The 20981-nt window shown below is 35.7% G+C and overlaps 1 protein-coding gene across 1 annotated transcript in view; it reads left to right on the forward strand.

Annotated features, from left to right (window-relative positions):
- atp6v1ba (ATPase, H+ transporting, lysosomal, V1 subunit B, member a) overlaps window positions 1-20981 on the forward strand; it is a 49751-nt gene that overhangs the window by 22339 nt on the left and 6431 nt on the right. The window contains exons 6-11 of the mRNA XM_059359183.1: window positions 1537-1676; window positions 9457-9558; window positions 12803-12900; window positions 13414-13537; window positions 18444-18594; window positions 19233-19315. Of these exons, the coding sequence (XP_059215166.1) occupies window positions 1537-1676; window positions 9457-9558; window positions 12803-12900; window positions 13414-13537; window positions 18444-18594; window positions 19233-19315 (698 nt within the window). The remainder of the gene's footprint in view (window positions 1-1536; window positions 1677-9456; window positions 9559-12802; window positions 12901-13413; window positions 13538-18443; window positions 18595-19232; window positions 19316-20981) is intronic.

A 20981-nucleotide genomic window follows, 5' to 3' on the forward strand; every position in this document is an offset into this window, starting at 1 on the left:
ATCTTATTTTATTGAAAAACAATAACACAGCAGTATTTTTCTTTAACAAATAAAGGAAATCACAAAGTCTGAGGTAGTTAATAAAATATTGAACTTAAAATAAATGGCAACAATTTACAGGACAAACTAACAAAATAATTGCAACCATAAATGAAGTGTCCTGAGTTTTTGTTTTTTTGTTATAGTACAACACCCCTATATATGTGTAACTATGTTTGTCTTATTTTTAAGGTTCAACTTTAAAAGAGTTGTTAGAACCACCAGATTACATTGGAAAATCACGTATTTTAACATTTGAGACTTATTAGAGACACCAAATAATAATTTCTATTGGAAAAACACCAATTTAACAAAATAGGATGGGTAATATTTGTGTCTTCTTTGTCAGGTTTTAAAATGGTGATTGGTGGAAAAAAAGGGTTTTTATTCAAAAAGTAAGAAATTAAAAAAAAAAATTAGGATGTATTATGATCAAAAACAAGTTATTTGAGAAAAGGCTGCAATACTGAATGATGAAATTAATTAATTGCAAAGATATAGAAAATAAAAACTTAGTCGGGTCACTTAGGACCCATGTTGTGCATCAAAGTGTTAAGAAAGCACTTTAATCAATAAGAAATAAAACATGCTGATTAAATGTGCAAATTTACACATTAACAGTTCTCAAATATCTGATGGGCAAATTCAGATTTTTCATAAACAATAGATCCATCAACTACATTTGTCCAAGAGCCAGACTTATGTACTTATTACTGTAATACTGTACTGTAAGAAACTTGGCCGGTTGATTTGACACGGTTGTGCAAGTTTTACGCAGTGCGTTCAGGTTCCTGTGGAAAAATATGCAGAATCGTGAAATCCTGGGGGGCCTGAAATGATTCTGCGGGCCGGGCTGGAAGCTTTGGCGGGCCAGATGTGGCCCGCAGGCCGCCAGTTGATGAGAGCTGCAGCTCATAAAGATTGCCGACAGCACATCTGTTGGTTCACCTGCCCCACATAAGATGGTCATACGAGCACTAGGGCCTTGTGGTACAGGCCAAAATGTGTCTATAACAGTGACACATAAAATATTGTGGAATTTGGCAGCAAATCTTTGTTCACATTCATATTTACAGTTTTTTTTGGATTAGATCTTTCCTAATTTAAATACAATTGAGCCTTTTTTTCAGGTGGGCTCTGTGTGGCTGCTTCTGTTAAACAAGCACATTTAACATTTCAGAACTTTGGCTTTTTTCGTTAGTTACAAAAATATTTCTTAAAGCGAAGTCCTGAAAAATTACTTTGGTATTTGTACTGAAACTTGAAAATTTTGAAATGGCCCTACCAGCAGGCAAAGCCTATGTATTTATAGCATTTTCATAGAATCTCTATCATAATAGGATCGTTACTGTGGGCAACGTATCCTAATAGTCTCTTTTTGTGAGTTAGTCTTTGATTCCCACTCTTCATAGTTACAAATATTATTTAAATTGAACTGAAATTGGTAATGGGAAAAAAAAATCCTAAGTCTAATGTAGCTGTTTCTGTTTTTTCCAGGTCAGCCCATCAATCCTCAGTGCCGTATCTACCCTGAGGAGATGATCCAGACTGGCATCTCTGCCATCGATGGCATGAACAGCATTGCCAGAGGACAGAAGATTCCAATCTTTTCTGCTGCTGGGCTGCCCCACAATGAGGTGAGATCACCAAACCAGTTTACTTCATCAGCTACAGGAAAAATCTTCTGAGGCCTGATTACAAGCATCCTGTGAATATTTTTTATGAAAAGTAAAGTATTATTAGGAGTTCAGCATCAGTTGGGGCAGAAGACTGGGTTTGAAAATGAAAAAACATGGACTTAGAAAGAGGTGAGCTTACAGAACTTGTAGTCTGCGTCTCATCTCTGCTTGAGGCAAAATTTCTGCCAATGGCACCTGTGAGTTGAGTACTTAAAAAAAAAATAATTAAAAAAAAATCTGTATTTTATTTTTGCAGGTTTTGTCCCAATCTTGCATTACTGTGGGATGGTGTTGTTAGATGGTGGTTAGGTATTTTTCTTCATTCTGACAATGTAGTGGTCCTTCATAAAAATAGCTCAGCCACTGTGGCTTTTTAAAATGTCATTCTGCAGTAATATTCAACTAGTAGTTAGTAGTATCCATCTCCACTGATGGTAAAACTTCATTTTACAGGTCCGCAAATTTCATGAAATTAGGAGATAACTGGCAAATGACATATTTAAAATTTCTTTACAATGACCATTTTACCAAATTTTGTAACAAAAAGCTTCTAATGTCATTGATACATTTCCACAAAAGTAATCTGAAATGAATTGATATGCATGATTACAAAAGCTTTATTCCTAGATATAATAGATATATACAGTTTACATAAATATATATATATATATATATATACAGTTTACATAAAAAATACGTAACATAACATAACATAAGGAATGTTTAATCAACTGCTGGTAGCTATTGCCATGGCAACCAGGGTCTGAATTTGTGTTGGCCCAATATCCAGTTTTGTTCCCATTATAATTATCAACACATCTGCTAAATTTGGTGCTTTTATCAAAACATTTTATGATATATTGAGCTATGCCGCCCCACTAGATATATACTGTTTGACTGAATTTAAGTAGGTTGTTGCAGATTGACTTCCTCATGGCCATTCTTATCTCATCAGTTGTTGTAGCAATTTTTGGGTTGATACCAATATTACACAGATTTGATGCTAAATATAACCATATTTGACCAGTCTGGAATTGACAGAAAAATCCCTCAAATTCTACATTGAGACACCAAGACCTTGAGGAACACTGTAGAAAAATCAGTGCGAATCGCAAATATTTATATGTGATTAAAATACGATTAATTTCGATTAATTAATTACACAGCCTCTAATTAATTAGATTAATTTTTTTAATCGGGTCCCGGCCCTAGTTATATTTATAAGACACGATGGCAGCCAAAATTGCAATCTGTCACAAAATAACTACTAAACCATGTCAATGCATTCATTTACCTAAATCCAAATTAAATTATTTCTAAGCAAATGGCAAACTGACAATAAACTCAGCTACATGGCTAATCATGAAACTAAACAAGTTTATGGGTTCTTAAAGACGAGAATGAACCTCCATGCTGGAATTGAATGGAATTGGAAATATATTTTCATCAAGTCAAAATGTGCCATATGCTTTTGATTGCCTTAATCTAAAGATAAAAGCTTTCAGATAATTGTGTATTTATTTCTGTAGCATTCTCACAAAAGAAACGTTGAACGTTGATGAGTCATGTCATTCATCTGTGTGTCAGCTGTTTTCCTCAGTGTCACATGATAACAATGTGACCTCTGCTTCCTCTTTCAGGGTTTTTCATTTCTCACAATAGAAATGCATGACTCAGTTGTCCCACGTAAATGTTGGAAAAGTGTGTTAAATACTAGAATTAGAGCTGGACCTCAATGATCGGCTGTTTGGATATTCAAGCACAAGAGTCTCAGCTTTACACTCATACCCAATTTATGGAATTCCAAGGCTGTTTATGGATCCCAGTATGCAGAAATACTCGTCTACAATAGTCGTAAATAACACATTTGTAATGCATGAGAAAAGCTAAAATTAAGTCTAAGTTTGGAGCATTAGTTTACCCCCTTTCCCAACAGCCACTGAAAGATAAATTTGATGAAGTTGCGATCGCCGAGATGCTAAGGGATTAAAGTAAGCAAAAGTTCAACCAAACTGATTGGTTGGTGTTTTCAATGAGCTCTGACTTTTGCTTCAGCGTTGGTTTGATTTGTTGTAACAGACAGCTGTGCACTGTAAAAAATGTCTGTAGATTTTACGGTGAAAAACTGCTAAACCATGACAGTAAAAGACCGTAAAATGATAAATTGGTTAATTCAGTTTCAGTAACAATGGAACACTATAAATGTATACATCAGCCAAAACAGTGTTTTTTACATTAAAAAAATAAATACATTACTCTACTGTAAAATACAGTAGAGTAATGTATATGTATGTATAATAACAAAAATATACTGTAATATATATACAAGCCATCACTGCAATTTTTGCATTTATTTTTTGTAAAAATGCTTTAGCTAACTGTTAAATGTACTAAACATCATATCTCTAGCAAAAATATACTGTAATATTTAATGGTAAAATCTTTATAAATGCTGCATAAATTAAAGTATTTTCTTGTCAATTATATGGCAGAACAGCGTTTCTTTTGATGGAAAAACTTTATTTTTCATGATAAAATATGGAATAAAATGGCAATCTTAAATGTGAAATCATCAGTGCTAATATCATTTTACCGTAATATTAAAAAAAGTTGCACCGTATTTATTACGGTAAAGTTCTGGCAACCACAGCTGCTGGTTTTTTAACATTAAAAACAACCGTTTTTTTTTGTTTTTTTTCAGTGCACAGCTTATCGTGGCTTATCGAGTGAAAGTCAGCTAGATAAAGGCGTTGTTATTCAGGCATAGTTATTTCCAGCAAAGTTAAAGTTTCTTCTTTTTTTTTCCTACAATACATTAGTTTAGGTAGGACCGATCTGGAAATCTTCCCAAGTCAAAAATAAATAAAATATATGAATTAACAATGGGCATGAAGACAACAATATTGGCATTGGAAAAGGGAATGAAGAAAACAATGTTGTTCACCCTGTATTCTTCTTTTTACCTCTACAGTCCTGTTGCACTGCTCAGGGACAGAGTTTAACACATTACTGTCTAACAGTGGTTTGCAATTGTCAGGCATTTACAGCATTATAATTCATGTTTTTCAGGAGGTGTTCTGATATCTGCTAAAAACCCTTTTTTTTTGTTGTAATGACAATCAAAAATATATAGCACCTTGACACAGGGAACAGAACCATGTTTAAACTTCATCTTTATCTGCTGCCATGCATCAGTGGTTTCCAAGATACACACAGGATTTAAAAGAAATTTTAAAATTTGGTTTGCATCAAAGCAGTTTATAGTGTTAACCAATGCACCAATACTCTTACTGTTGGTTTTCACAAAATAGGCATTAAATAAAAGCTCAATCTTGCGTTTAACATGTTACTGCTTTCTTCTGTCAGACAATATTAGTTTTAAAATAAAGGGAAGCCTGGAATTTCATAAGTTATGGAGAAAGTAAAGAGAAACAAATCATATTCACTGCAAAAAAGGTGTGTCTAAAAACAAGATAAAAACAGTAAATCTGAGGGAAATGATCTTGCTGCATGGACAGATAATTTACCTTGACAAGATTTCTTAAATTAAGATTATTAAATCTAGAAATGAGCATGTTGAGACTTAAAATAAGAAATTAACTCTTAAAACAAGATCAATTAAAGCTGCAAGCAGCGATGAACTGGCCCTGACAATTATTTTTCTTAGATAAAAAAAACCCATAACATTTAGAAGTGTTAAATAATTTATCTTGTTTCAAGAGTTATTTCTTATTTTAAGTGTTCAACATGCTTATTTCTAGATTTATCTTAATTGCAGAAATCTGCAGTGAAATGAAGTGAAATTATCTGTCCATGCAGCAAGATAATTTCCCTCAGATTTAGTGTTTTTATCTTGTTTTTAGACAGCCATATTTTGCAGTGTTGTTATGGTTCTGTATCAACCAGCAGAAGGCAGCTGTTGTCAGTGTCAAACCCAGCTGTAAACTACCTGCTAGTTAATGTTGGATAAATTGAAGGGCGTAGTGCACACAGTAACAGAAATGCATCTGTTAACATAGCTTTAAATCCCAGTGTCCAGAGTGATGGGCAAAAACAATGGGGCCGTTTATGCTTGACTTTAACTGGTATTATTGAGAAAATTTACTCAGCAAATCTGCCATAGCATCAGTTTCTTTAAACGGTCACTGTGTTATGAGCATAAACACAGCTGTCAACCCCAAGCCCATCCGCAATTTGAAAATGAATGATCCAAAGGTTTCCACTGTGAAACCGGCCAAATAAGCAGCATAATAAAAGCATGTGTTGTCCGCCTAATCATGACCCGCCTGGTGTGAAGACTTGGCTCATTGTTTCATTAAGCAAGTGTCACAGAGGTCAATCATGTGGTGGTTTCCTCTATGGGCCAGGTGTCTGAACTAAAGGTGCATGGAGAGGTCAGGAGGGATCAACCCTGTGGCAATGACATTATGTGACAAGCATGAAATTGTGCTTTCATTCCACAAATTCATGAAGAAATTGGTTGTGGCTTGTTGTGTAACTCATTTATTAAAGAATTGAAGAATAAAAAGGTTGTCTGTGTAAAGCATTAACTGATATTATTGTTAATTTGGTGAAAAGACTTAACCCTCAGGGCCCACTAAGGACATTTTCAGCCATTTCAGAAATTTTTCACCTTATTTTTGGCAATAATTTTGGCTGTGATACTGCAAATGACATGATTTTTGGAAGAAGGATTTCTTTCTTGATATATTTTGAAATTCTAATTGAATTTTTTTCTAATGGATCTATAATACACTGTGTACAAGCTTACTACCCTTTCGAGCCCTTTCGGGCCGAAAATGTCCACCTCCCAAAAAATGCTATAAAAACCTTACAGATTAATATTTTTTTCTACTTTTTTCTGCATAAACCTCTAAAACAACTTCTGCCCTGCTCAAAACTACCAAACATTCAAAGATTGTGAGAAGTCTACCCAAGGCTGTGATAAAAACCAATGCCCCAGCCAAAAATTATCTATTATTTTTTTTAAATTATTTTTCTTTTTGTATTTTTTCTTTGAAAAACAGTGACATTGTGCAATCAAACTGGCATTTAAATGGTTAAAATCCTCAAAATATTGGCCCAGAGGGCCCAGAGGGTTAAACCAACAATGAATAGTCTACTAATACATGTTCTTGTTCTGCGTGTGTAAATGGTAAATGAACTCGGCACTGCAAAAAAGGTGTGTCTAAAAACAAGATCAAAACACTAAATCTGAGGGAAATGATCTTGCTGCATGGACAGATAATTTCACTTGACGAGATTTCTTAAATTCAGATGATTAAATCTAAACATAAGCATGTTTGTTTGTTTATTTATTAAGGATCCCCATTAGCTGGTACCTTAGTAACCAGCTAGTCTTCCTGGGGTCCACAGGAACAACACAGAATACACACAAGAAAATCATATTCTCAACATATCATACATTTACAGGTAAAGTCAATCACAATATACTTGAAAAGGGTAAGAAAAGAAAAGGTAAGAACAACATTTAAAAATGTACAGCTTGTATAAGATAAGATATCGGTTTCTTTTTAAATACCTGTTTACTTTCAGTGCAACAGAGTTAGTGAGGCAGATTATTCCACAGAGTCATTTCTCTATAGATAAAAGATCGCCATAAGGCCTTTGTTCTTGGGTGAGGCATTTCAAGCTGACCGTTGCTGGACCCTCTAGTGCTATAGTTGTGCTGTATAGAGTTTCTACACACAAAATTGATGTTGAACGCTTAAAATAAGAAATGAACTCTTAAAACAAGATAAATTAAAGCTACAAGCAGAGATGAACTGGCCCAAGCAGAGTGACCTGACAATTATTTGTTTCTTGCCAAGATTTAAAAAAAAAACCCCATTAGATTTAGAAGTGTTAGATAATTTATCTTGTGGTAAGAGTTAATTTCTTATTTTGATTTTTACAACATGCTTATTTCTAGATTTAATAATCTTAATTTAAGAAATCTTGTCAAGTGAAATTATCTGTCCGTGCAGCAAGATCATTTCCCTCAGATTTAGTGTCTTTATCTTGTTTTTAGACACACCTTTTTTGCAGTGAGCCCAAAGCTCATTGGTTCCTATTGTAGATGTACATTTTTTGTTTGATTGTCAAATAAAGCTCAACAATTTCCTTAAAATACTAATAGGGTGTGCAGAGCAAGCAGGCTACACTTGTTATATCAGTGTGTCTGTTACATTTTGTTAGTAGTTTTAGTAGTTTATTAGTGTACTGTGTTGCTCATCTAGTCTAGGTTGTGGCTCCAGGATGTGAACACTGTCAGCCAAGAAGCATTAATAACGGATCTCTTTGAGTATGTATTAATTAATAACTTGGGTAGCTACTTGCAAATGTTGGAAGCTAAATCAAATTAGATTTGATAAGGGATTTCATAAGTGGACTCCATACTGGATTTAGAGTCAATGAAATGCTGTGAAATCCCAAGCCTACTTGACATACACCCTCATACAGAAGTGGTAACATATTCACATTCTCAAATACACATTGCCTCATTAAGTTCAGATTTGTTATTTATTAATTATATTTCCAATTCACTAAGATCAGCACTTATAGCCACATGCAGTTGCAGTGAAATTATGATGTTCCTCAGAGAGTTGAATCGATTTAAAGAGAGTGTCCTGCTTTAAATATCGCCATATTATTTCACTGGGATATTAAATCCCAGATATAATTTCTCCCTTACAGGTTTAAATTCCTTTCCTAGAGTTTTGATGAATGCTTCTGCACCATCAGTCAGGAGCTGCAACTTGTGTTCGAAAGATGTAATTACCTTTGCTATCTTACTTAGGTTTTCTTTTTTTCAACAATATATTTATTGAATTTTCTTTTACAAAATTGACACATAGGTCACAAGAAAAATATAAAACATACAAGAACATGGCAGCCAAATGTAGCATAATTTAAGAACAAGAGTCCTTGAGGATCCATTCAAAAAAGAGTACATGAGTATAGAGCAAATGAACATAATTATAAATATGCAGAGGGTAAAATTATTCTGCTCCAGGTTCGTTCATTAAATGAACCAGATTATTGTTCTTGTTCGTTCTTAATATAATGTATAAAACCTCCCCATACTTTTTGAAACAGCTCTTGTTTATTCTTAAGCGTGTGTGTAATTCTTTCCAGGGGCAAACATCAAGATAATTCATAAACCACTGTGATATGCTGGTTTACCATTGTTTCTCCATGTTAAAGCAGTCACTCGTTTCGCCTGTAACAAACACAAATTAAGAAAAACTTGTTCATGGTAATTTATGTTCTGCCCCTCTGGGTATAGACCAAGTAAAAAACGTCTGGGTTCCTGAAGTAGTCTAATGGATAGAATCTCCTGAACAATTACACTAACTGGACATGAACATTACTTTTTATTGCATAGTTACAACCTGTCTGGTATGTGTTGTGTTGTGTGTGTGTTGTCTCCTCTATTTGTATCTTACCTATGTACTTGCTGTCTTTTATATTTGTATTTATTTTTAATTTTTTAGGGACTACGGATGCAAACTAGCAACCTTGCTATAATCCAGCATATTTACAAAGATGTCTATCGATGTTCATTAATGTGCACTGTCCCTATCCAAAAATAAAGTATTCGTAAATTTGTGAATTCCCAAAACTCTTCCATTCTCGTTCACAGCCAAAAGCAATGAACGAGTGTACCTTTATCTTCACCACATCTAGTGCATTATCCGTTACTGTTACTGTTAAACTGTATGTTTTTTTGCTCCAGATTGCTGCCCAGATCTGTCGTCAGGCCGGCCTGGTGCAGAAGTCCAAGGATGTGATGGACTACAGTGCAGAGAACTTTGCCATTGTCTTTGCAGCCATGGGGGTAAGCAGACAAACTACAGCAACCCCAACCCCCCAAATCTGTGACTCTAATCCCTAATCCCCTTTTAACCCTGACGTGACACCCGCTCCCCTCTCTACCGCCCTGCTTTCTGTCTTTTATTCACCAGGTGATTTAACCTTTAAGTCCCTCTTGTTACTTATGCACCTCTGAGCATATCCCCCGGCCGTGTAGACAGGTTACTTATTCAGCAGGACCTTTCACACTCAGCCCCGCAGTATCAAGTTCTCTCCTCCTCAGCTGCTCCTCCAGTCTGCTGTAACTCCCCCAATTGTGACAGCTTGACCTCTACCGAACACACACACACACACACACACACACACACACACGTCGTCCACTTCTCCACCAGTTCCCATCCATGAATAAAATTCTGGTTTCTCTAGCTAGCAGGAGAATTGACAGCAGGGTTAATATAGGAATTTCTACAAGTCAACATATGGATGTTTATTATATAAAAGGGAAAAAAGGACATACTACACACAGTAACAATAATCTGCATCTGTTTAATGGTAAAAAAAAAAAAAAAAAAAGTTAAAACACAAACCTTTGTTAATCTGGAGACCCCCTGAGAGCAAAAAGCAATCTGTGGTTTAGTCTGATTAGTTTTTGACAAAAATCCTGAAAACTTCTCAGTAGTGAGGACTATTTTACTTGAGCCCTTTTAAGAAACGCACCTGCAGGCAAACATGTTTCCAATTAAACATGCGTGAATTATCACTTTTTCACAAGTCAGATCAGTAGTCAAGATAATATGCTAAGTGCAGGGCTGAAATCATGAATATCCAGCAACGCTCTAAACACACTGTACAGCATGAAATGAGAGTCCAAGCTTAGCTTTTTAATAATATTTTTTTATTGGAAATCAGCATTCATAAGCATCAATACAAGACATGAGTTATTCCACATTTTTGTTTTTTAATTGGTACATTAGAACGAATAACCACAAAAAAAAAAAAAAAAAAATATATAAATAAATACAATACAATAAAATACCTAGAATTATATTAATATAAAGTTGTTAAAATTAACAATTATACTAACAATAGCAATACATAAATAAACACAGGATGCCAAGTGTGCTCATTAAAAAAAACTTTTTTTAATCAAAAAAAGTTTTTGAAATTTGCATGCATCAAATCGACTCCGTTGGGGTCCAGAGAGGTGAGGGTACTCACATATGTGATAAAAATTGGCTGCTGAGCCTCTCAAGGAATATATATTTATTAATATATTTTTTTCCAAAGACAGAAAAGACATTAAATCACTCATCCATGGAGAGGCAGGGGGGCGTTTGGGCTTTTCCAATGTAATAGAATACGTCTGCGGGCTATGAGCGAGGCAAAAGTAATAATATCCGAATTTTCCTTAGTGAGACTAATCGGAACAGGAGATACCCCAAAGATGGATATCAGTGGGCAGGGTTCTAATTTTGTATTAAGGACTTTGTTAAAGAATTTATAAAAACATGACCAGAAATTGGCTAGTTTGGGACAAGAAACAAACATATGAACATGGTCTGCTGGAGATGGATCACACCGGTCACATATATCATTTGTGCCTGGAAATAGCCGACTAAGTCTATTTTTAGTGACATGAATTTTGTGGAGAACCTTAAATTGCAATAAGCTAAGACGAGCACAAGAAGATGTAGAATTGACCCTGACCAGTGCCTCCCTCCACCACTCATCCCCCAGCTCAAAGCCAAGCTCCTTTTACCTTTTATTTTTTTTATTGGAAAATGCATTCCAATGTTCAGTTGAAGTTAATGAGTCGTCAGCAGTCAAATCAATTTGTCTTTTTAGGACAGAATTAAACATTTTGCTTTCTCTCTGGGCTACAGTAAGGGCATAGGAAAATGGGCTAGTTTGTGCTTAAAAAATGCTATTCTCTTGTTTTCCCTATCCCTGACTGCTACTGAAGCCTTATATTAGCTTGACTTCAGGAAGGGATCTCGTTATGGCTAGTATGGACAGGAAGAACAATTGGAGAAACCAATAACTAACTAGGTTTAGAAGTGTTAATCTGCACACCACCTAATCCCTTTTAAAAATATTAAGTGAAACTTCACTATAACACAATGGTTTTTAAAGCCGCACTAAACACTTTGGGCATCTCACTTTAAATCTGGACAATTGCTCTGGAAGAGTTAGTCAGATTACATTTTGAAATATGCATATTATACCTACATGCAAAGATTTGACTGATATGACTCCCAAGAAGGAGCAAGGTTTTGACACATATTGCGGCAATCATTTTAACCCATAAGAACCCAGACCCAGTTATTCTTAAAGGAAAATTATGGGGGATATACAACAGAACAAGTGGACCACATAGAATACATTTATGATGTTTTTTAATAATGTACTACCCCTAAATGTCAAAGATCTGTGATGTGACATCTACGATACAATGGGCGTTAATGGTATTTATGTTTATGATATTTCTTATTTTAAAAAAAAAAAAAAAAAAAACTAAAAAATTGCCTTTTTCTTTGCATCTCCACAACATACATCAAAATTGTGACATTAATAGATTTTCAGATTTGTTTTTAAGTAACAAAAATATAATCCATCAATAATAAATAAAAACAAATAACCATTTGCCTTTTTGTTTGCATCTCCATAACATATATCAAAATTGTGACTTTCCTTTGTTCAGGAAATCTGGTCAGAACAAGTTAAATGCAATACAGGACACCCTGTTAACGGATTAGAATTGTTAAACGGGTTTAAACTGAGCCTCGTAACAAAAGATAAACTTTTTGAAATCAGCTTCTTTTTCACATTTCTGTTTCCAGTCACACACATATTTTGGAGAAGTCACTTCTAGTCAAAGTCACGTGACCACCACACCAGGGTGTTGAGTATACGTCACTTAGGGACTTAATGAGTTAAGGTGAAGCATAAAGCTCAATATGGGAGATTCTAGAAGATTTAAAGTGTTTGTTACACGGGTGTCACCATGGCTTCTTATGGGTTAAAGCACCTTAACTGCCTCCATGAACTGTGTTTAACAGCCTCTTCTGCAGCTTCAGTTCCTAACTCTGTTTATAAGCTGCTCAAAAGTCAAGTAACAATAAGTAACATCAGTAAGCATCACCTGTCCCTTTCACCCCACACTGTATCTCTGCCTCATGTCTCTCCCTCTGGGATCCTGAAAAGGGCTTATGTTAAAACTTTAGTAAAATCTTTCACTTTGTCATTAACTTGTATAATTTGTCCGTCAGGTCAACATGGAAACTGCACGCTTCTTCAAGTCTGATTTTGAGGAGAATGGCTCCATGGACAACGTCTGTCTTTTCCTCAACCTGGCCAATGACCCCACGTAAGATTCAGTCAGATGTTATTACAACGGTGAAAACAGTAACCGTACAATCCAATCCCAGTTTTTCTATGTTTTGCTTAGTTCAGGGGTGTCAAACTGATCCGTGAAAAGGCCGGTGTGTCTGCAGGGTTTCATTCCAACCAAGCAGCAGAAAGCAAATAACCTGAACTGTCTTCACTCAGTTGAATTATTGTATCAGGTGTGCTTCTGCCTAGTTGGAACAAAAACTAAAATGTATGTCAAGTCTCTAAAATAGATTTTTGAGTTACAGTCAGACCTCAAGATGTGTACAATACCCACCTTTTCAAAATAGCTTACAAGACATGCACTCATAATATCGCATCTCTGTTTACGTTTTGTTTTAATCTGCATTTTGTGTTCGTGTGTGTCTAAATTCTCGGTTATGTTAAGCGACTTTGAGAACCTTTTAAAAGCGCTATGAAAATCTGTATGTATAATTTTTATTATTATTATTTACAATAGAATAACTTCCTTTTTTCTGTGACTGATCAGCATCGAGCGTATCATCACCCCTCGCCTGGCGCTGACTTCAGCTGAGTATCTGGCCTACCAGTGTGAGAAACACGTCCTGGTCATCCTGACTGACATGAGCTCCTACGCTGAGGCTCTGAGAGAGGTACGACTGACGGCTCTTTGCTCTAACACAGTGGTTTTCAACCTTTTTTCAGTGATGTTCCCCCTGTGAAATATTTTTTCAGCCAAGTACCCCCTAACCAGGGCGAAGCATTTTTGTTGTTGGAAAAAAAAAAGACTTAAAAACAGAGTGCTGTGCCATCAGTGTCTGATTTATTCAACTTTGGAACTGATAAACGCATACAAAATTCATACATTTGGAAAAAAAAAAACTGCTTTCAAACATTTTAAATGTTAATAATCCATGACTAAATTGATTGCAAATATGTCTCATCACTAAAATGTAGTGATTCAAACTAATGTAGTAAAAACAGTGAGCATATAATAATTTAAAACTATAACTGCTACGCTTCAACCACGACTCCATCTTTGAGTTTTCAAGTGATTGACAGGTGATGCCAGGTAGCATATGACAGGTTGGGTCCAACCATCCTGGTATGGGGGACACTCTGGGTTTTTAGCATCATGAAATTGAATAGCCTACTGAAAAATGAATTTTATGAACGTATACTTATATTTTTCTAAAATATTTATGAAATGATTCTTTTTAAAGCTACTTTTTAAATGTATATTTTAAAATCTCACGTACCCCCTGGAGTGCCTTCATTTGAGTGCGTACCCCCATTTGAGAACCACTGGTCTAACACATAACGGTTACAACCTTTGAAATCTGCACCAAGCAGACTACAAAATTTAAAAAAATTATTTCGCTTGAAATACTGTGGTTAATGTAAGCCCTGCTGAAACACAAAAAAATAATCCCAGTAAGTGGAAACCACTGAAGGTGTGCTTATTATGTATGTTAATGTGTTGTTAGCGTGAGTGACGGGCTCAGCAAATTACCACAATATCATTTTTCAGTCCGTTTAAGGCATTTACAGGAACTGTGAGCTACTGTATAAGTCTAGGTCTGAGCTGTTTATCTACTTGTAATCACCTTGATCACTTCTGAAAGGATTAAAAGATTAATCTGGCATTTTAAAAATATTTTGTTTACTGCCTGCAAGTTTCATGAATCGTCCAAACCAACAATGTGTTCATCAGTGTTACTTTCTGCCTTCCTTACTGTCTGTGGCTCTAAGCCCAGAGCTCATTGCTTCATGCTGAAGATGCAAATGTTTAAAATCTGTTTATAGTTAAATCGTTTAATTCATAAAAAGTCTCAATAATATCCTGAAACAAGTGTGTGCAATTGAGTCAAAAATCATCTACAGTGTGTGTTCACATGTCACCTGGTGCAACACATGGTGGCTGGGATATGTTTATGTACACTGCTAGATGTCCAGTATACCCAGTGTTATTTTTAACGAGGGTGTAGTAAATACTGAATCCTCTTTGAAGAATCCAGCAACAGCAACATGTCAACATAACACAGCCTTGTAAATAATTAGCACAAAGGTGATAAACACACCAAAGTCTTGTGCTCCTTGCTGAAAGGGAGGATAATGTAACATAACTTCATCATTGCCTATTTACCTTCAAGAGCCCTCTCTCTTTGTGGCAAGAGTCAGTCCCCCACAGCTTTTGTCTTTTGTGTCTCTGTAATAAGCCTTTTATATATCTCCTTTATTTAACCAGGTAAAAGTCTCATTGAGATTAAAAAAAATCTCTTTTCCAAGAGAGACCTGGCCAAGAAAGCAGCATAAAACGAGACAAGTTACAACATGTAAACACAGTTATCATAACAATTAAATACAAATACAACATCACAACAACACTGAAGGAGCCTCAGTAGAGACTTATTAAATTATTTCTTTATCCTTTAGAATCGATTTAAATTGTGATTGTGATCAACTCAGACAATTTCAATTCATTTTACAAATTGTTCTATGATAAAAGGGGCATAACTAAAAGCTTTCTTACCTAACTCAGTTCTCACTCTTGGCACCAGCATGGACAATGATTTGTGAGCGTAGACCATGTTTAGGTTTTTTTTTCGACACATGTATGCACACAGGTAACAGGGAAGTAGCCCAAGAATAAATTTATAGATAAAAACTAACCAATGAGAGCCTGCCAACATACAAAGACGGTATTTCAGCCGTGGCATACAGAGAACAATGATGTGTACAATTTCCCAAGCCAGTAATGAAATGCAGAGCACAATGATAAACAGTCCAACTTCTTCAGGCTCTGAGTTGTTGCATTTATGAAAAGCAGATCACCGTAATCCAGTAGAGGCAAAAAAAAGTTGCAGAAATCAAATATTTCCTTGACCGATACGAGAAACAAGATTTATTTCTGAAAAAGAATCCTAATTTTAGTTTTGTTTTTTTGGCTTTCAATATGGGCTTTAAAAGACAGCTTCTGATCAATAGTGATCCCTAAATATTTATAAGCTGTGACCCGTTCATTTCATTATGTTGTACAGTTTGCTATCTCAATATGATGGCAGCACAATGCAGGTTTTTAAATGATGCATCTGCTTTTTCCCTTCTTGCATTTGCTATCCACAACCTTGGCAGATGTACGCTGCACCAATAGTCAGCTCAGACTCAGGCAACTCGATGGGTATTTCAGCTCCTACAAAGAGCCAGGAGGGCATTAACATTTAACTTCTGTTCCCATTCACCCACATGAAGGTTGAGTTTGAGCGTTAAATATAGAGTTTCTAAGTGTTTAGTCTGCCATCAGCCTTTGAATCCAAGGATGAATGGGATGCATTTTATTTCCTTCTTGCTCTTAATTCACTTGACTTTGGTAAGCCTTTGGTCATTTTTGTAGAGGGCCTGAAAACAGAATGGCAACATTTCCAACCAGCTGTTTGCCTCTTGTGAAAGATACTGAAAGAGTTAACATCACTTGACTCTCCAACAGTCAATGGTGTTAGTAGATTTTAGATGTTATGCGGCAGAGTGGAGGCAATGAAAACACACAACAAGTAGTATTACTGAGGATGAAAAAGAAATCTATTTCTATGTACATGTAGTGTCTGCTGGATTTGTATTGAGACAGTCCTTTGCCACAGTAACTGTATGCGGACATCATTGTCTCCCTCATATTCTCAGCTTGTTCTGCTGCTACCAACTTGCCTGCATTTAATTTATGCAGCTTTAAATGTTGTCAAACTTGAATGAATGAATGCTTTATTTCAATTAAAACAAGTAAAAATTAAAATAAAATCATGTTTTTACAAAATAATCCATCAGACAGCAACCGAAATAGAATAGAATGCCTTTATTGTCACTATACACATGAACAATGAGATTTGAGAGCTGACTCCAAAAAGCAGTGCGACAATAAATAAAATACATAAAAATATACAATATAAACATAAACATACACATACATACACATACACAAGCAAATGTGAAGAAAAAAATATATAAGATATAATGTAAAACATAGGCAAGAAAGGGAGGTAAGGTGCACAGTCTTCAATTCAATTTGCCAGGAGCAGATATGATGCTATTTAGTGTTCATACATTTATTGCACATTGAGGGACAATTTATTGCAAAAATGATTGCACATTGCCAGTTATAGTATATTTAAAAAAGAAGAAATATTGCACAGTACAGAAAAAGGAATAGGCTGAATCCACAAGGCTTATTTTTGCCTCTATTGTACCATCTACATGTATACATTATATACATTACATTAACTGAATAATTCACATCGTTACAAAACACATGATAGCTTAAACTGAAAAATCAAGTTCAATCAAATTTAATTGTAACCATTGATAATTTAGTCTTTAAAGTCTTCTTGAAAACTAACATAGAATTAACCTTTATCTTTATTTCATCATTTAGTCTATTCAATCATTTTTCACCCAAAACTGACACACATCTGTACATGAGATTAGGTCTATAACTTTGTGAGTTTCAAACATTAGCAACCTCCTTAAGTTATAAATCCCCTGCCTTAATTTAAAATTTTTTTTAATACAAACAGGCATTGACATGTTTACCCCTCGAAACATAATTTCTAATGTTTTTGAATATACAATGTCCTGAAATTTTAACGTGTTTCAACTTATAAAAAGCTGATTTGTAGAATCACGGTATCCAACTTCATTTATTTTCATAATAGCTCTTTTCTGCAGTTTAATTATTGGATCTAGGTTTGTTTTATATGCATTTCCCCAAATTTCAACACAGTATGTCATATAAGGCAACACAAGTGTACAGTACAGCAAATGAAGGCAGTTCTTATTCAGTAGATCTCTCGTTTTGTAAAGGATAGAAATAGACTTGGATAGTTTCTGTTTTATATACTTAAATAAAAAAATATAATTTCTAGTTAACTCACTTTTCACAGTTCAATGGAATACTCTGCCAACAGACATTATTTCTTGTAGAAGTCCTCATGCCATCTCACATCTTGCTAAGCGTTGGTTACTGTCAAGACAAGAGTGTGTGTGTGTGTGTGTGTGTGTGTGTGTGTGTGTGTGTGTGTGTGTGTGTGTGTGTGTGTGTGTGTGTGTGTGTGTGTGTGTGTGTGTGTGTGTGTGTGTGTGTGTGTGTGTGTGTGTGTGTGTGTGTGTGTGTGTGTGTGTGTGTGTGTGTGTGTGTGTGTGTGTGTCTGTGTCTGTGTCTGTGTCTGTGTCTGTGTCTGTCTGTAGCCTGTCCTGTTGAATCTGCTTCAATGTTTCTATTTATCTATTGTATATATTGTCTCTTTGCCTTGTTCTGTTATTTTATTTAATCATTTTCTTTTTCTATACTAATTTTCTATGTACTGTTCCATCAACCTGCCCAGGGACTACAGGTGTAAAATAGCAATCTGCTAGAACCAGGCACAATGCATATTCTCTTGTTGTACAAGATTAATGTCTTATTGTGCGCTGTCCCTGTCTTGAAATAATGAAATTACAATTACTTGTTAGCTTCCGCTTCTTCCAGCTCTCATGTTGCCTTCTCTCTCACCACCCACTCCTCACCTTTAGGTCTCTGCCGCCCGAGAGGAAGTGCCCGGCCGCAGAGGATTTCCTGGCTACATGTACACTGATCTGGCCACCATCTACGAGCGTGCCGGCCGAGTGGAGGGAAGAAACGGCTCCATTACTCAGATCCCTATTCTCACTATGCCCAATGATGGTGAGAGCAAAAGCTTTCTTTGCTTTAAGTTCAACTAAAATGACATCTTCACAACTGTCATCGTCCCTACTGTGCTGTTTGGGACATAGACAGTAATGATGAACACATGTGTTGAATGCACTGGGTAGTGTGTGCTCAACCAGATTATACTTTTAGTATTTTCTGTCCTAAAATGCTTTCTCCTAATTCTCTTAGCAAGTCATTGTTTGAAATGCTGGAGTAGGCATCTCAAATGGACTGAGGAGACATTTTTGATGCCTGCAGTTACCATAGCAACACGTATGAAGAGCCTACTCTTATCTAGTTGAACAGGAGTCCCCCATTACAGCATCACAGGGAGGTGATTGTGTCGGCTTTTACTAAACACTGTTGGTGTTCCCAAGGGCTCTTGGGCTCTTGATTTAGACTAAAGGTCTTTAAAATGGGAAGCTAACAGAAATTATGTCTATTTCTGTCCTATGTGTTACAATATTTTAATGCCTGCAAATGAGTGAGTGATTTGAACTGTGTCTTAATATGAGATGTTCCTCAATGTGAATGTAATGTAATGTGTACATTAAATGTGCTGCCGTATGTAACAAATCCATGATTATTTGTAGGATATGTTGTGATTAAATTCCTGTTTGTGCCTCTAACAGACATCACCCATCCAATTCCTGATCTGACTGGATACATCACAGAGGGTCAGGTCTACGTTGACAGACAGCTGCACAACAGACAGGTATTTATTTTTCTTTTAACACAACATTCATCACTTGGGACAAAGAGCTGGTACTCATTCCTGTGTTATGGTTCCAGTGTTGGCTAGATCAGCTACATCACTACTTCAAAAGCTAATCAGAAGCCAGAAAAGCAACCTGATACCTCCAGAGCAGAGCGGAGGGAGCGAAGATAAACTGTTACATTGTAGCAGATATTAATGCTTGTTTCCTTTTTATAATTTTTTTATGTGTGAAAACCATGTGAAACAAAATATGAATCATATCAAAATATTTTTACATACTTTAAAACGAGTCTGGAGGGGAACTGTAATTTCTGGTTGTAACTGTTACGCCTGATTTCTCAAATCAATGAAACCATTTTTAGTCCGTGGCCTAGAGGTTAGGAATCGAGCTTGTAACTGGAGAGTCGCTGGTTCGAATCCCAGTACTGACAGGTCAAGGACTAAAGTGCCCTTGAGCAAGGCACCTAACCGGCAGCACAGCTCCCCGGGTGCAGTAATGTGCTGCCCACTGACCTTTGCATGGTGTGTTCACTTGTGTGTAAAAAAGGATGGGTTAAAGAGGTTGCAGAGGTTGTGGGATTTATAAAAGTAATTAATCTTAATCCTAATCTTAATCTACCGGGCGCGCCGCAGAACATCTCAGCAGCGTCCCAGCCGCGGCTCTCCAATTCGCAAGCAATCCGTAGCATTTCTATTTTCTCCACAAGCCGTTGCTAAACCGCATCAAGCTCAACAGAGCACCAGACAGGAAATCTGACTCAGAATCAACAATAATACACTTCCGCCCCCTTTCAAAATAAAACACAATACGCAGTTCATGCAGCCTAAAACTGCTTTACATAAACTTTACGTCTTGACCGGGGCACCAGATCAGCAATCAATCAATCAATCAATCAATCAATCAATCAAAGGGTCTCAGAGGGTCGGAGACCAAGGTTATTATAGTTAACGAAAACTAACGAAATAACGAAAACTAGAATTGAAAAAACATTTTCGTTAACTGAAATAAAAATAAAAACTAGAGTTTTTAAAAAAATGATAACTAACTGAAACTGTATTGTGTGGTTACAAAACTAACTAAAACTAACTAAAATTATAGTGGAAATGTCCTTAGTTTTCGTTTTTGTCCACTTTTTTCATTCATAATTCAGTCTTTCTATTTGAACATGCAACACATGGTAAATATGTTTACTGAGACTTGGATGTCTACACTAGAACCAAAATTCAAAACAGTTAATAACCTTATAGGGGCTGAGATGGATAAACCAAAGGAAATAAAGGCAAAATTTATTATGACCACTTTGAATCTCGCACCCAACACATAGCCCATTACAAAAAAAACTAAAACTAACACTAAAACTAATAAAAACTAAACTAAAACTAAGCATTTTCAAAAAATAAAAACTAAACTAAAACTAGAAAACTCACTCTTAAAACTAACTAAAACTAACTGAATTTGAAAACCAAAATTCACAACGAAATTAAAATGAAAACTAATGAAAAATCCAAAACTATTATAACCTTGTCGGAGACATGGACGACGAGAGACTGATTGTTGAAGTGGAACAGCATACAATCATTTAAGGATAGATGGTCAGATCAACAGATCCTCCACGTCGGAGAAGCAAACTGTTGGTTGTTGTTGTTTACTTTATATACACAG

This window comes from Centropristis striata, chromosome 20 (assembly GCF_030273125.1).
Source record: "Centropristis striata isolate RG_2023a ecotype Rhode Island chromosome 20, C.striata_1.0, whole genome shotgun sequence".
Classification (NCBI taxonomy): domain Eukaryota; kingdom Metazoa; phylum Chordata; class Actinopteri; order Perciformes; family Serranidae; genus Centropristis; species Centropristis striata.